The following is a 13,402-nucleotide window of genomic DNA, read 5'->3' on the forward strand; positions in this document are numbered from 1 at the left end:
GTATAAGACACACATTAGTAGACCACAAAAGCACATAAGCAAATGATTGCTTAATACCTGTGGTTTCTCCCACTGTGTCCGGCTGGATTCGCTGATCTCAAAGTAGACCCTTTCGATCCGTTTCCCGCTGCCCAGGATTTCAATCCTTCCCAGGTGAGGATGGAAATACTTAAGCACGCTGTCCGCCAGCTCTAGGAAATTCTGCAAGCGGCCATCATTTGGCATGTGTTCAGACAGATTGGTCAGAAGAACAGCCACGTTAAAGCCAATATCTTTGGCCGGTTCATGAAATCGTGTCACAAAGTCTGGGTAATCCAGAAGCTCGCTTTCCGCCATCTCTGCACAGGATAACAGGAACTGGATCTCTGATTGAGAGTAGTGCTTGAAACCTTCCATGGCTCGGTGGAAGTCCTTTTTGGTAATGAGCCCTCTGCTGTCTGGGTCGTATTCACGAAAGGATTCGGATGACGTGAGGTCTTTGAGTTTGAGGAACATATCAAAGAACTTGAGGATCATCTCCACATTGCTGGATGATTCTACTAGCATATCTACCATCTGTTTGCCAATGGTCCCATTCACTACATTTCCTAGAAACACAAAGACATATTTATGTATGTCTTCAGTGGAGTTGCTTATCACTGAATTGAACTTGTTTCATAATTGATTAACTTTACAGTTACTGAACTGAACCAACACTGAACTGACTGGAGCTGAATAATAACACTATTATTCTATTATTGCAGAATTTTGGATTTGCATCATTTTTAAAGTTTGCATCAGTTATTCTGTTACTTTCCTGTTTAATATTGTGAAGCTGCTTTGAAACAAAGCACTATAAAAATAAAGGTGACTTGACATGCTCAAAATGACTGCAGGACACTTAGACTTGTTCACACTACAGCTTTTGGAGCGGACTTCGGAATTTGGTTGGTGCAAAGGTGGGCTTACAGTCATATGGATGCCAATACAGTTTCACAGTTGGTATGAAAACAAGCACAATTCTGTTTGTGTATCCAACAAAATGTAAAACAGACTCAGTATACTGATATTAGTATATTAACATTGATTGGAAAATCAACAATGCCACATTTCTAAGAAGCAAAAGAAGAAGTGCATGGAAAAGCATTAAAAATAAGATTCTCCTACCTTCAAGCATGGAAAGCAGCATTACCACCATGTCTTTTTGTAAGTCCATCAAAGCCTTCAGCAGCTCTATTTGGCTAGAATCCTGCAGACGCAAAACACCATTCTTTACTTTCTTTTATTCTCTTGAGTTTCCTACATTTTTCTTTGCAATGAATAAATTAGCACATAAGATTGAAAGTAATATGTCTATAGACTAACCTGAGAAAGCTTCATTTGCATATGGGCAAACACATGGAGGAAGCCAACTACAGCGTCCCACAGACGACTGTGGGCCAAACTCTGCTGGTTTCCTGTACACGGACCCTAAATTAGGCAATTAAAAATGTAATTGATATTAGTGAAACTAGTTGCTTCACAACATAAAAACACCACATTGTGGTGTGTGAACAAAGACAGACACAGCAGGTGTGGCATTTGGCCTCTGAGATGCATTTATTTGAAATAAAACATTAAAAAGGAGAGAATAACAGAATCTTAGGACATACAGTTATCAAATATTAGTCAGTATCTCTACAATTTGACAAAGCACATTTTCATTTGCTTATGTGCATTTACCTGAATGTATTCAGTGAGTGTGTTGAACACCTGCTTGGCCACGCTGATGGCTTTGGAGAAGTTGTGCTGACCACGCTCATCAATCACATCCTTCCCTGAATAATACCAGTAGAAATCACTGATGGACTCCTGTAGATATGAGGCCATCCATCATTCTCAGTATCAGACAAACAAAATGGAGGTGGCCTGTCAGCAGTGAATGGTTTATGGAAATATTATTTGGCGACAAGCTCTGTCTCACTGTTTTGGGCCCTTCTCCATCTGGTTCTGAAACCATGCATTTTTCATTCCTTTTCATGTATATTACATTAAAAATGTTCATTGGGCTTGCCTGAACCCTGAGCAGATAGTCCACAGTGGAGATGATGATGTTGACCGTTGTGTTGTTTCCAGTTTGAGTCCGCAGGTAGTTCTGGAAGTCTGTGGGGGAAATTTCAGTCCCCAGTTTTTACAAAAATAGACCAGAATATTGATGCTGTTTAAGATTAATATGTGCAAAATAGAGCTCAATAATAAATAATCCAATGATTTAATTAATCTTACATTCAGAATGTACAGACTGTTTTTCCTTTTGCAATGTTGTGGATTCATTTTCTTTTTGACGATACAAAACAAAACAACAAACATGTTTTGGTTGCTAGCCTGCAGCTGCAGTGCACCAGTGGGCTTCCAATACTGCCAACGGTGGTTTTTGCTTATTGGTGATATTTCAAACATGTCAAGTTCCGAATACAATATAATCCACTTCTAAATACAATCAAATACTGTTAGACGTCTCACCTGGATTTGATTTATACTGCCAATCAAAAGTTTTAAAACACTTGACTGAATTTCTCATCTTAAAAACCTGATTTAAAGCTGACTTAAATGCTTGAACTTGGTTTTAAAAAACAATATCATTTGAAAATTATTTATGTATTTATTTACTTTTTTACTTACATACTTGTCAGCTTACTCACAATACTTTGTGATTCAGAGTGTGCAGATATGTAAACTAATATATAAATACAGTAAAAATACAGTAAATCAGTAATATTGTAAAACATCATTACCATTTAAAAATTCTTTAGAATGTAATATTACTGAATATAACTGAATTTTCAGCAGCTGTTAATTACTCCAATCTTCAGTGTCACATCATCATTCAGAAATCATTCTAATATACTGATTTGGCACTCAAGAAACATTATTATCAATGTTTAACACAGCTGTATTGCTTAATATTTTTGTGAATATTTGAAATAGATATATTCTGTAACATCATACATCTTAAACACATCTTACCGACCACCAACTTTTGAAGGTAGAATAATTCCCATACTGCCATTGCTTGAGCCAGCTGCTGATATGATGGACCATGGTTTTGTAGGACTACAGTGCATGCACTCTTTAGGGAAATCAGTCTACTAATGGCTTACTTTTAGTATGGTTAAAGTTGGATAGGAGAAAGCATTTTAAGCATTTTAAGCATATTCCACATCACCTGTTGGCTTTGATAGACATAGTACAAAAGAACCTTGCACTATTAAACAAAAACTAAAAACATTATGTTTGTTCTAACCAGTATTATGGCCTTCACAAAGAAGCTGGAGGAATCGGAAAAGATCACAGGTCAGCTGTTCATCTGCCATTACTCTATCGCCTGAGAAAGAGAGAGAAGGAGAAAGCAAAATGCAGTACAGGCAAATCAATGTCAATAAAAAGAAAATATCTGCCTCTTCTGATGTCTGGGATTTACCTGAATTGTCCTCAGCACCCACTCCTAAACTCTCTGCTTTGATCTGCCTCTCAAATGCGTTCAAATCCAACACGCTGTGACACACAGAATTACAACAGCAACATCAAGACCACAGTCCTCTTCTTTTTAAAATACAAACTAACACAGACACTCAACAGACACTTCCAATCACAGCAAAGGAACAGATTGAAAGGGAAAAAAGTGATGTAAAACGATGTTCGTTTCTCTTGATTATACCAAGTAACTTTGAAATTGAACACAGGAGCAGGGTGACGGCGATAAATGAGTGAACAAAGCATTTCTCCACTTTTAGGTGGTTTGAGCAGCTGCTTCTGTCAGGGAAATGTCTCACAATGCATTAGCAAATAACAGCTGAACCTGCAAGACTGCATTAAGCCGACCAGACTGTGAAAGAAGCCCACGTCTCTCTTCTGTCGCAGGTAATCCAGCATTTTCTAGGGAGAATTCAACAACAGAGAGATTGAACATGAAGTTGTTATATAAAAGTTGGTTTTGGTGGTAAATGTCAACATTTTGGGGGTTTTGCGTTATCGCCCAAACATATCTGTAATCCAGCCTGACCTTTTCAAACCTACCTGCTGGACAGACGTGTTTCCTCCATTCAGGATTGCAATGCCCAGCTTTAATGTGGCTGCTACCATAGGCCCCATATCACCTGGTTCAAATATCACATCCAACTTAACAGAATAACATTTGAGCACTGACAATAATAAAAGTCATATGCAGCTGACTCAAGATATCAGGATAAAGATATGAATGGTGACCTGTGTCTTATACCAGGGGTTTTCAATCTTTTTGATGCCAACAACCCCCAAATATGATGATCCCCCTATGAGGAACCATTTTTCAAAAATGTAATGAAAGCTTCTTTAAAAAAAAAAAAAAAGAATACTTGTATTAAGGAAAGTTGCATTAAATTGATCAAAATGACAGCAAAAACATTTATAAGGTTCTATTTCCAATAAATGCTGTTCATTTAACATTTTATTCATCAAAGAATCCTGAAAAAATGTTTACAGTTTCCACAAAAATATTAAGCAGAACTATTTTCAAAATTGATAAAAATAAGAATTTTTCTTGAACTCCAAATCAGCATAAATCAGCATGATTTCTGAAGGATCATTTGACACTCACATGTAGAGTAATAGCTGCTGAAAATTCAGCTTTGCCATCACAGGAATAAACTACATTTTAAAATATTCTAATAAAAAACAGTCATTTTCAATTGTAACAATATTTTGCAATATTATAGTCTTAACTGCATTTTTGATTAAATGAATGCAGCCTTGTTGAGCATAAAACTTCTTTCATAAATATTATAAAAATACTGTCTATATAGTATATATATAGTATATTTTCATGTATAGTGATACATTTATATGGTGTGAGAAATAGCTGATTTACATTTTTTTTGTGTTACTTTATAATTATTTATGATAATATTTTATATATACAGTACATATTTAAAACACTTTTTGTTAAAAAATAGGGTTGTCAAAAGAATAAAAATATTTTAGTAATCTCATGATGAAACAGTAACAGTAATATGAAACAGTAATATCAATTTCGATAGATGTAAGAATTACTGTTAAACAAATTCCGTTAATATCCTAATATGTTAACTGGGACATTTTTGGCAACAAAATAAATAAATAAATAAAAATAAAAATCTTGCTTTTTCTCCATGGACCCCCTTGTTTTGACTGATACCTGTGCTGGCGCTGAGGTTCTGTAAGACCATCTCAGCAGCTCCGCGTTCATGAAGTCGGGCCTGCTGATATAGCAGCCTCTGCTTTTCCAGCTCTTTTTCCTAAGACAATTAATTAGTAACTCATTCAATTCACTAAGAAATAAAACATACCAACTGTTTCTCAAGTATATTATTCCTGAAGTCAATCATTGATTACGTAATTAATGAACCCAAATACAGTACATAACTGTGTCAGCATCCTCAGACTTTTCTCCTACAATTAAATCAATAACAACTCAGATTCCCTTCATTTCCATTGCTCACCTCAAATGACTTCAGGCCATCTTCATCCTGGTCTTCCTCACTTTGGCAACTCTGCAATGCAGAATTACAGTTTAGCTTGAACGCTGCATGTGTTTTGTGGCAAAAAGGAAAGATTTTGCTCAGAATGTCCTAGCAGAGCTTCTTACCTTGGCCATGATGTCAGCATAGCACATATACTGGTCATCATCCTCAAGCTTACTGTAGATACAAGTGACAAGAGTGAACCAGGAGGGTTAAGATGTGTTTCACAACTTTATCATTTTCAGGCACGGCTCCAATGGAAAGACCAAAATTTAAGGCAGCGTTAAAGATTTTACACATCACATATAAAAAGGCAATTGAATATACATATACTTTTTAGTAAATATATTGATAGAAAACAGTTCTACATTAAAATGCACAGTTTCAACCAATATTTGCGTGTGATACATAATATTTTTTCTGATTTGTTAGCTTAATGACATGCTAACTGCAATCAACAGTGCTAGCCAAATATCTCGTGGGTCTTATATGAAAAAAGTCGGTTAGGTTGCTTCCATTGTAGACATCTTCCTAGGTTTTCAAACAGAGCTGAAATACTTGCTAAAATTATGTTTAAAATGGTTAGCCTTGATCTACATGCAAACGCAAAACAAATGCATGAATCAATCACACTCAAACACACACATACAAACCTCCTCTCAGTCAAGGCACTTTGACTGAAGAGATTGATAAGCTGACGGAGTGGATCGATGTTGTTTCTCTGCTCCGCTCCCTCCTTTAGGATCTCTACATGAGTTGCTTTCTGATGGGTATAAAAGAATTCCTATTACTATAAAATCAAAAAAAGCTCATATATAGCCTTGGGTTCTATCTGGAATGTTTTATGTATTCTTACTATTTGTGTTTCACATAGCTAGAAGAGACTGTCCCATTTTGTTCTACAACATAAATTAAACAGTTACGCTACTGTTCAAACGTTTGGGATCGGTAAGGTTTTTTAAGTCTCTTTAGCTCACCAGTGCTGCATTTATTTGATCAAACATACAGTAAAAAAAAACTGTAATTTTGTGAAATATTATTACAATTTAATATAACTATTTTCTATTTTAATATATTTTCAAATGTAATATATTGCTGTGATGGCAAAGCTGAATTTTCAGCAGCCATTATAATATAGTTACCAGTGTAACACGATCCTTCAGAAGTCATTCTAATATGCTGATTTGAGGCTTAAGAAACAGATTATTATTATCAATGTTGAAAACAATTGTGCTGCTTAACATTTTTATTGTAGATCTGTCGAGTACATAAACTTACATCATTGTGGTAATATTAATGGCACTCATAAATTGAAAACTGCTATTCAAAAAACCCATTACAAAAACTCCCAAGGGAACCTGCGGTGAATTAGTCTTCCAGGGGTTCATTTCCCAAAAGCATCGTTAGCTAACTATGGTGGTAAGTTCCAAGTAACTCTATTGGTAATGACAGAACTTAGTTGCTTTTGGGAAACGTACCCCAGGTTGGGCTACACATACGTTATGATTAAACAGCTCAACTGGGGAACACAGCCAATCAGAAACACACTCACAGCCAAATCCTCAATTAGTCTGTCCTCAGGTGAGTCACGCTCTGCCTTCAGCCAGACTCTCTCATAACCCTGCAGGAAAAGGTTCACCGCTCTGTGCCTGCAGAAAAAGACACATTTCATGTTAAAAGCTAGTAATTAATATTGGTTTCAGCCCAATGAAAGATAAGGAATATGACAGAATGTCCTCTTTATCGGAGTTAGTTCAACAACGTTGCAATTCACAAGTATTTCGGCTGCCTTCAGCTTTTATAACTTGGGTAATTCATAATGCAATATAAAGAGTAAATGCACTTGTCATAACTCTCTTTGCAGCAAACCTGGGGAGATTGTACAAAGGAACCATTCTCAAACAAGCAACTACAGCCCGTTTCCTCTGCTTAGACAACATCCTATGCCACACTGCCCTCTTCGTCTTCTGAGGGCGCTCCACCTGACAGAAACACATCTTTATGTAAACCATTTACTAGAAAAGAACCATACAAAAATCTGAACTGAACAAAAAAATGAACTGCACTGGTTCATGTTTGAATGTATTTATATACAATATGTGCCATCAATTATCATTTGCAATCATTTGTAGTAATTCATTCCCAGTCTAACCTGATCCAGATGGAAAAGAACACGAGCGATGCTTAAGATCCTCTCAACACTGAGGGGATCTACTGAGTATTCACACAGATCCTGGCAAAAAGAAAAAAGAAAAGCCAGGTGAGGAGGCTCAAATAGAATTTTCACAGAACTTTATCAGCTCTTTCACAAGTTGTCTTCTGGCTCACCTGTTGCAGGTTGCTGCGAATGTACGCTCTGACCTCATCCTCTGTGTCCCTCTAGAAGCAGATGAATGTTTGAAGTGTCAGGAAAAAGAATTACAATATTTTCAAGATGAGGAATGGATTGATTTAGCAAACATTGTCATTACAGATGTACCTGAGAGAAACGGCTTTTGGCATGAGTGACCAGGCCCTGATAGCCATGGCAACATCCATTCATGGCAACCGAGAGGAGTTTTTTTGGTGCCGCCAAAATGAGAGAGGTGTGTGTGGAGTAACAATCACCCTTCCTCTTCACCTTTCTCCTCTCCTGGTTGCACACCCCTCCCTAATGGAAAATCATACAATTTAGATTCATTCAATATTATTGAACAGCATATTTGGGTTGAGTAATGACTTGGGCGTTTATTAAAGTCCCTGCAGGCCTCTAAGATTACAGGTCAAAGATTAATTTATTTTCAAAGAAGAGTGTAAAAAATTAGGACAAAGCAAACTTGGACAGGATTGAGAGGAACTAGAAAGCAAAATGTATTACATGGTCATTTAGAGAGTTAATGAAGGGAAAAACTGAATGTGTTCAAAACAAGTAATACAGTATTAGTGAAATGAAGAGACCTTATACATCCTGCTTTTGCTGCTGTTCACCAGGAATGCCATGTTGTTGATTTCATTTTGAACAACAAAGTTCTGTTCTTCCCATTTGAAATTCTAAACAAAAACAAGTGTGTAAAAGACAAAATGTTAAAAAAATGTTTAATGAATGCACAAAGGGTACAAATCAATAAATTAAAAAAATGTTACCCGAAAAATAAACATTTACCATAAAAATAATAAAGTACATTTTTAGAGATAGATGATACAAAGGGGAAATTCACAATTTGTGTGTTTTATCATTTGATTTTTTCCCTGACATCATTTTATAACATTAGTCAGACAAAGAATTATAATATCATTCTTTCTTATTACGTTATTTGAATTTAGTGTTCAAACAGGCATCTGTGCGCTGGATTTCTAATGGCAGAAAATTAAATATTTTGGAATGAATATATTTTAAATGTTTTTGGAGCCCTGCACATGGCAAGAAAAAAAAGATATTGTGACCACAAATATATTCAAACTATTTATTAATTCATGGCCAACTTCGATACATTTTTCCCTCGTTTTAGTTAAATTACAGCCATGTTGTACTAATTTGTTTCAATTTAGTTCATTTGTGGCCACAGTTAATCAAAAACAAGGGGCTAATGGCAGAAAATAAAATATTTTGGAATGAATATATTTTAAATGTTTTTGGAGCCCTGCACATGGCAAGAAAAAAAAGATATTGTGACCACAAATATATTCAAACTATTTATTAATTCATGGCCAACTTCGATACATTTTTCCCTCGTTTTAGTTAAATTACAGCCATGTTGTACTAATTTGTTTCAATTTAGTTCATTTAGTTCACAAATGACTACAATGTGGCCACAACTGCACTAAATGAAGACAATTAATTACTAAAACGTGGCTATCATTTAATAAATCGTAATTCCTAATCCGTGACCACAATATATATTTTTTCTTTCATGTGTCATATGTGAGGCTCCATCCATTTTAGCTTCAAAAGAAGCTAATTTTTCAGGACATTTTCAGATTTTCTTTGACTTATATAAATGAAAATTAAATTTTGCATTATATGACCCCTTTAAAAGGAGTAGAGTAAATATTAGATATTAAATCTTCATAAATATGACTGGGAGTTGCTCACATGAGATTTAGCCCAAAAAATGAAGACTTCAGCTACGAGGGAGAAAAGCTTCTCAGCATCTGCGTCCACCTCTCGCAGCCAACTCATTCTAATGATACCAAACACAAATAGATTAACCAATAGTGAATTTTAAACTGAAAACAGGTTGAATACGGCACAGTTTCTCACCTGTGGAGGTCTATAAATGGAATGAGTAAAGGGTAAAATGAGTAGATATCTTGGACCAACACAGTAAACCTTTCCTGGATGTCTAACTCCTGCTCTGAGACATCGCCACGCCCCGCTGTCTTCAAATGCTCCTCCTCCAGGAGAACTGACTCCGCCCTCTTCCTCAACTTTTCCATCAAAGGCAGGAAGTGGCTCTTCAGGAGGTGTGGCTCTGCCTTGCTGATGAGAGGCTGGCCAAAAACTAAAAGAAATGCTCTGCTCTTTATGGCATTCATGGTTATATTTGTACCTTCCACTGCAAATTGGAATTCATTACAATCACAAAATTTGTACTGCACTTCTGTTGGTTTTCTAAAATAAGTGCTTCAACAACACATTAAAATCCCCATAATATAATAATTCACTTCTCTAGAGGGACCAGCTTACCTGCGAGACGTTTCATCAAAGCACTGTCTGCGGTCCCCAGATGGGCGTGGATGATGGAGAGGATGTGACCCAGTAGGGCATTAGCATGCTGGGGTGTGACACAAGAAAAGTGGCCCTCCTGGGATGCTTGGTTATCAGCTTCCCCCCAGCAAGAGACATAACTACACAGCAGAGGAAGCGTCACCTCAGTAACCTTTGTCAAAAGGGCATGACGGGCCGCTGGTCCTGCCTCTGCGAGCTCTTCAACCTCTGAGAAAGCCTCCTGCAAAGTGGGGAGGAGCCTACAGGCTCTGCCAGCTAGAAAGACCACACCAAAATCCATGAGGAAAAATAGCATGAGGCAACGTGAGTGTGTTCAACTTTTTGTGTTTTATTGAACTTTTCTTGCCTTTACCTTCACTCTCTTCATTACTCATAGTGTCGGAGAGGGAATGAAGGTCAGTCAGCTCCAAGAAACACACAGGAAAGGCTGCAGATAAAGCAGCCAGACACTCCCCCAAGACCGACCTCTGCCTATCAAAACAAAGATAAAGGCTGATCGGCAGATGAACTATAAACCTAGACATGAGCTAATAACTATGGAGCATACAAGTCTCATAAGGACAAACTGAACAATAAGTAATAACAATAATATATAATCACAATAAAATAATAAGAGCTAAACACCCTAATTAACACAATTTGCTAAGAACAAAACATTTGTTAAAGGGTTGGTTCACCCTAAAATAAATGTCCTTGTCATCATGTCTGATGATACATCATGTCCAAACCATGCTTTTGTCTGTGCCTAGAACACAATAGGTTTTTAGTAGATTATTTACACAGTTATTTTGAATATAGTTCAAAGTGCCCATGTCAGAAAATCTTCAAAAAAGGACAAAAAATACCACTAAAGTACCATAAATTGGTCCATACAACTCTTGTATTATATTTCATGTTTTGTGAAGTCATACAATATTTTTGTGTTAGATGCAGCCTCAAATTTTTGTTCCATTTCAATTTTGACACAATGTCTTGTTACTATATACTGTACATAACCTGATAAGATGATTTCACAGAAAAATGTTCCTCTTCTGAAAAAATATATATATATCAAGTACCACAACTGTTTTCAAGATCGATAATAGGAAATGATTCTCAAGCACCAAATCATCATTTTAGGATGATTTCTGAAGGATCACGTGACACTGAAGACTGGAGTAATGATGCTGAAAATTCAGCTTTGCCATTGCAGGAATAAATTACATGTTAAAATTAATTATATATCAAATACACAATGTGTCTAAATAGAAAATTCTAAATTGTAAATTGTTTAAATTTAAATTGATATTTTAAATTGTAATTTTAGTTCTCAATTTTACTGTTTTCTGTATTTTAATTAAATAATGCCTGGCATGGTAATCATAAAAGAATTCTTGAAAAACATTTTGATCAGTAGAGCAAATTCCAGTCTGTCCCATCATATGACCTTAGAAGACTTGCAATATAGTGCAAGAGTAGTATAGACCCTTTAAAGGTGCATTTATGATGATTTTTTGGAATTGACAGGCATGGAATAAGACAAAAAAAGCTCCATTCCTTATGTTCCCAACAACAAAAATAAAAGCATGGGTTTGAAACAACACGATAGCAAATACTGACAGGATTTTCATTTTTGAGTAAAATAATCCTTGTGATAGAGTGTTACCTCTCAATGAATGTACCACTGCAGGTGCCAAGAATGTATAGACAGCTGAGGATCCTGTAGCAACAGGAGTGCACTTCATCCACTGAAAGAAAAAAAAAATCATATATTTAAAATATACATATATTTTTTCTTCTAGCGTTTTTGCAAGAACTCTTGCATCTTTGAAGTTCAGAGCAAATAAAAAAATGATTCTACTACGATTCATCCTAACTGCGTGTGAGATTTATTCATAATACAGTTGAATTGCAAAAGAGGAGTAAAAGGGGTGACATTTTTTCTAATGAAATGGTAATGAGTTCATACAGAGCAAAAATGTACAGTATGAATGATTCAACACATGATGCTGCTGTTCTACAAAAGTGCTCTTATCGCAGAGAAGCCTGCTGCAGTCCTGCAGTGTGGAGCAAACAGTGTTTTCTCTTGCCAGTACACTTGTGAAGATGATTGTTTATAGAAGTAATATAAGGTCATGATCAAGAGGAAAATTCTCTGGTCACAGAGAATGTGAACGAATACCAAATGCCATTGGACGAAACAGTGAATGTTTTCTCACAATCAACTCCTTTGGATCTGGTGCAAAACAGTATAAAACATTACTGAATGCACATTTGAGTTGAACCTAAAGAGATTTGTCATTGCATAGAGGCCTTTTTGAGAATAGTCCATTCAGAAGAGAAGCCGGTTTAAAGTGTTTTGCAATTCTTTATGCCTTAACTTTACATTGCCTACTAAAATATAAACCCAGACACACATGCCCATGATCAAACATAAGAGGGGTCAAACACAGGGCTGAATCCTGTGCAGACAGGAAATCAAGTGCCGCTCTAATTGGCAACTGGAAAGGGAAGGGATCTGCTCAACCCAAAACCTTTGTGAATATTTTTCCACTGCCTTTCCACAACCTCCATTTATTTTCCCTCCATCTGTTCATTCATCATAGGACACACTAATCTATTCATTATTCACCCAATTAGCTGCTGCTGTTTCTTCCATCCATTCCGCCCACTTTCGTTCTCTCTTACCGATCAGTCCCCCTCCGTGCTGCCTCTGGGCGTCGTGCAGGAATAGAGTGGTAAGCACTGGGATCAGGGCGGTGGTGGTGTACGTTATGACCTCACTGTCTCCCCTGCCTTGGGCTCGGTTAAGTCCATACTCATCCCAGGTCACATTATCTACCGTTAGCTCGAGGTCTTCTGCCGCGCCTTCAAAGAACGACCACAGCGACAGCCTGACGGATTCGTTAGTTGTTTTCATTAACATCCTAGACAATTACAGAAAAATTAGAATGACCTTAGAAAAAGTCTTTTACACTCACATGGCTGCATTTATTTGAATTTTCAGCAGCCATTACTCAAGTCTTCAGAGTCACATGATCCTTCAGAATTCATTCTAATATGCTGATTTGGTTCTTAAGAAACATTTATTATTATCAATGCTGAAAACATCTTAATTTGGAAAACATGATACTTTTTTTTCTGAATTCGTTGCTATATATATATATATACAGTGTATATATATATATATATATATATATATATATATATATATATATAT

The 13,402-nt window shown here is 36.3% G+C and overlaps 1 protein-coding gene across 1 annotated transcript in view; it reads right to left on the reverse strand.

Moving 5' to 3' along the window:
- Positions 1-13,402, reverse strand: part of ryr2b (ryanodine receptor 2b (cardiac)) — a 47,600-nt gene that overhangs the window by 7,634 nt on the left and 26,564 nt on the right. The window contains 25 exon segments of the mRNA XM_016269918.1: positions 58-587; positions 1,147-1,228; positions 1,345-1,449; positions 1,702-1,830; positions 2,033-2,121; positions 3,263-3,343; positions 3,440-3,513; positions 3,818-3,894; positions 4,036-4,115; positions 5,171-5,270; positions 5,475-5,525; positions 5,621-5,672; positions 6,149-6,258; positions 7,048-7,144; positions 7,365-7,477; positions 7,648-7,786; positions 7,831-7,874; positions 7,975-8,145; positions 8,433-8,525; positions 9,568-9,655; positions 9,736-9,976; positions 10,162-10,451; positions 10,522-10,674; positions 11,849-11,930; positions 12,871-13,109. Coding sequence (XP_016125404.1) covers positions 58-587; positions 1,147-1,228; positions 1,345-1,449; positions 1,702-1,830; positions 2,033-2,121; positions 3,263-3,343; positions 3,440-3,513; positions 3,818-3,894; positions 4,036-4,115; positions 5,171-5,270; positions 5,475-5,525; positions 5,621-5,672; positions 6,149-6,258; positions 7,048-7,144; positions 7,365-7,477; positions 7,648-7,786; positions 7,831-7,874; positions 7,975-8,145; positions 8,433-8,525; positions 9,568-9,655; positions 9,736-9,976; positions 10,162-10,451; positions 10,522-10,674; positions 11,849-11,930; positions 12,871-13,109 — 3,310 coding nt within the window.

This window comes from Sinocyclocheilus grahami, unplaced genomic scaffold (genome assembly GCF_001515645.1).
Source record: "Sinocyclocheilus grahami isolate Dianchi unplaced genomic scaffold, SAMN03320097.WGS_v1.1 scaffold54.1, whole genome shotgun sequence".
NCBI classification, from domain to species: Eukaryota; Metazoa; Chordata; class Actinopteri; order Cypriniformes; family Cyprinidae; genus Sinocyclocheilus; species Sinocyclocheilus grahami.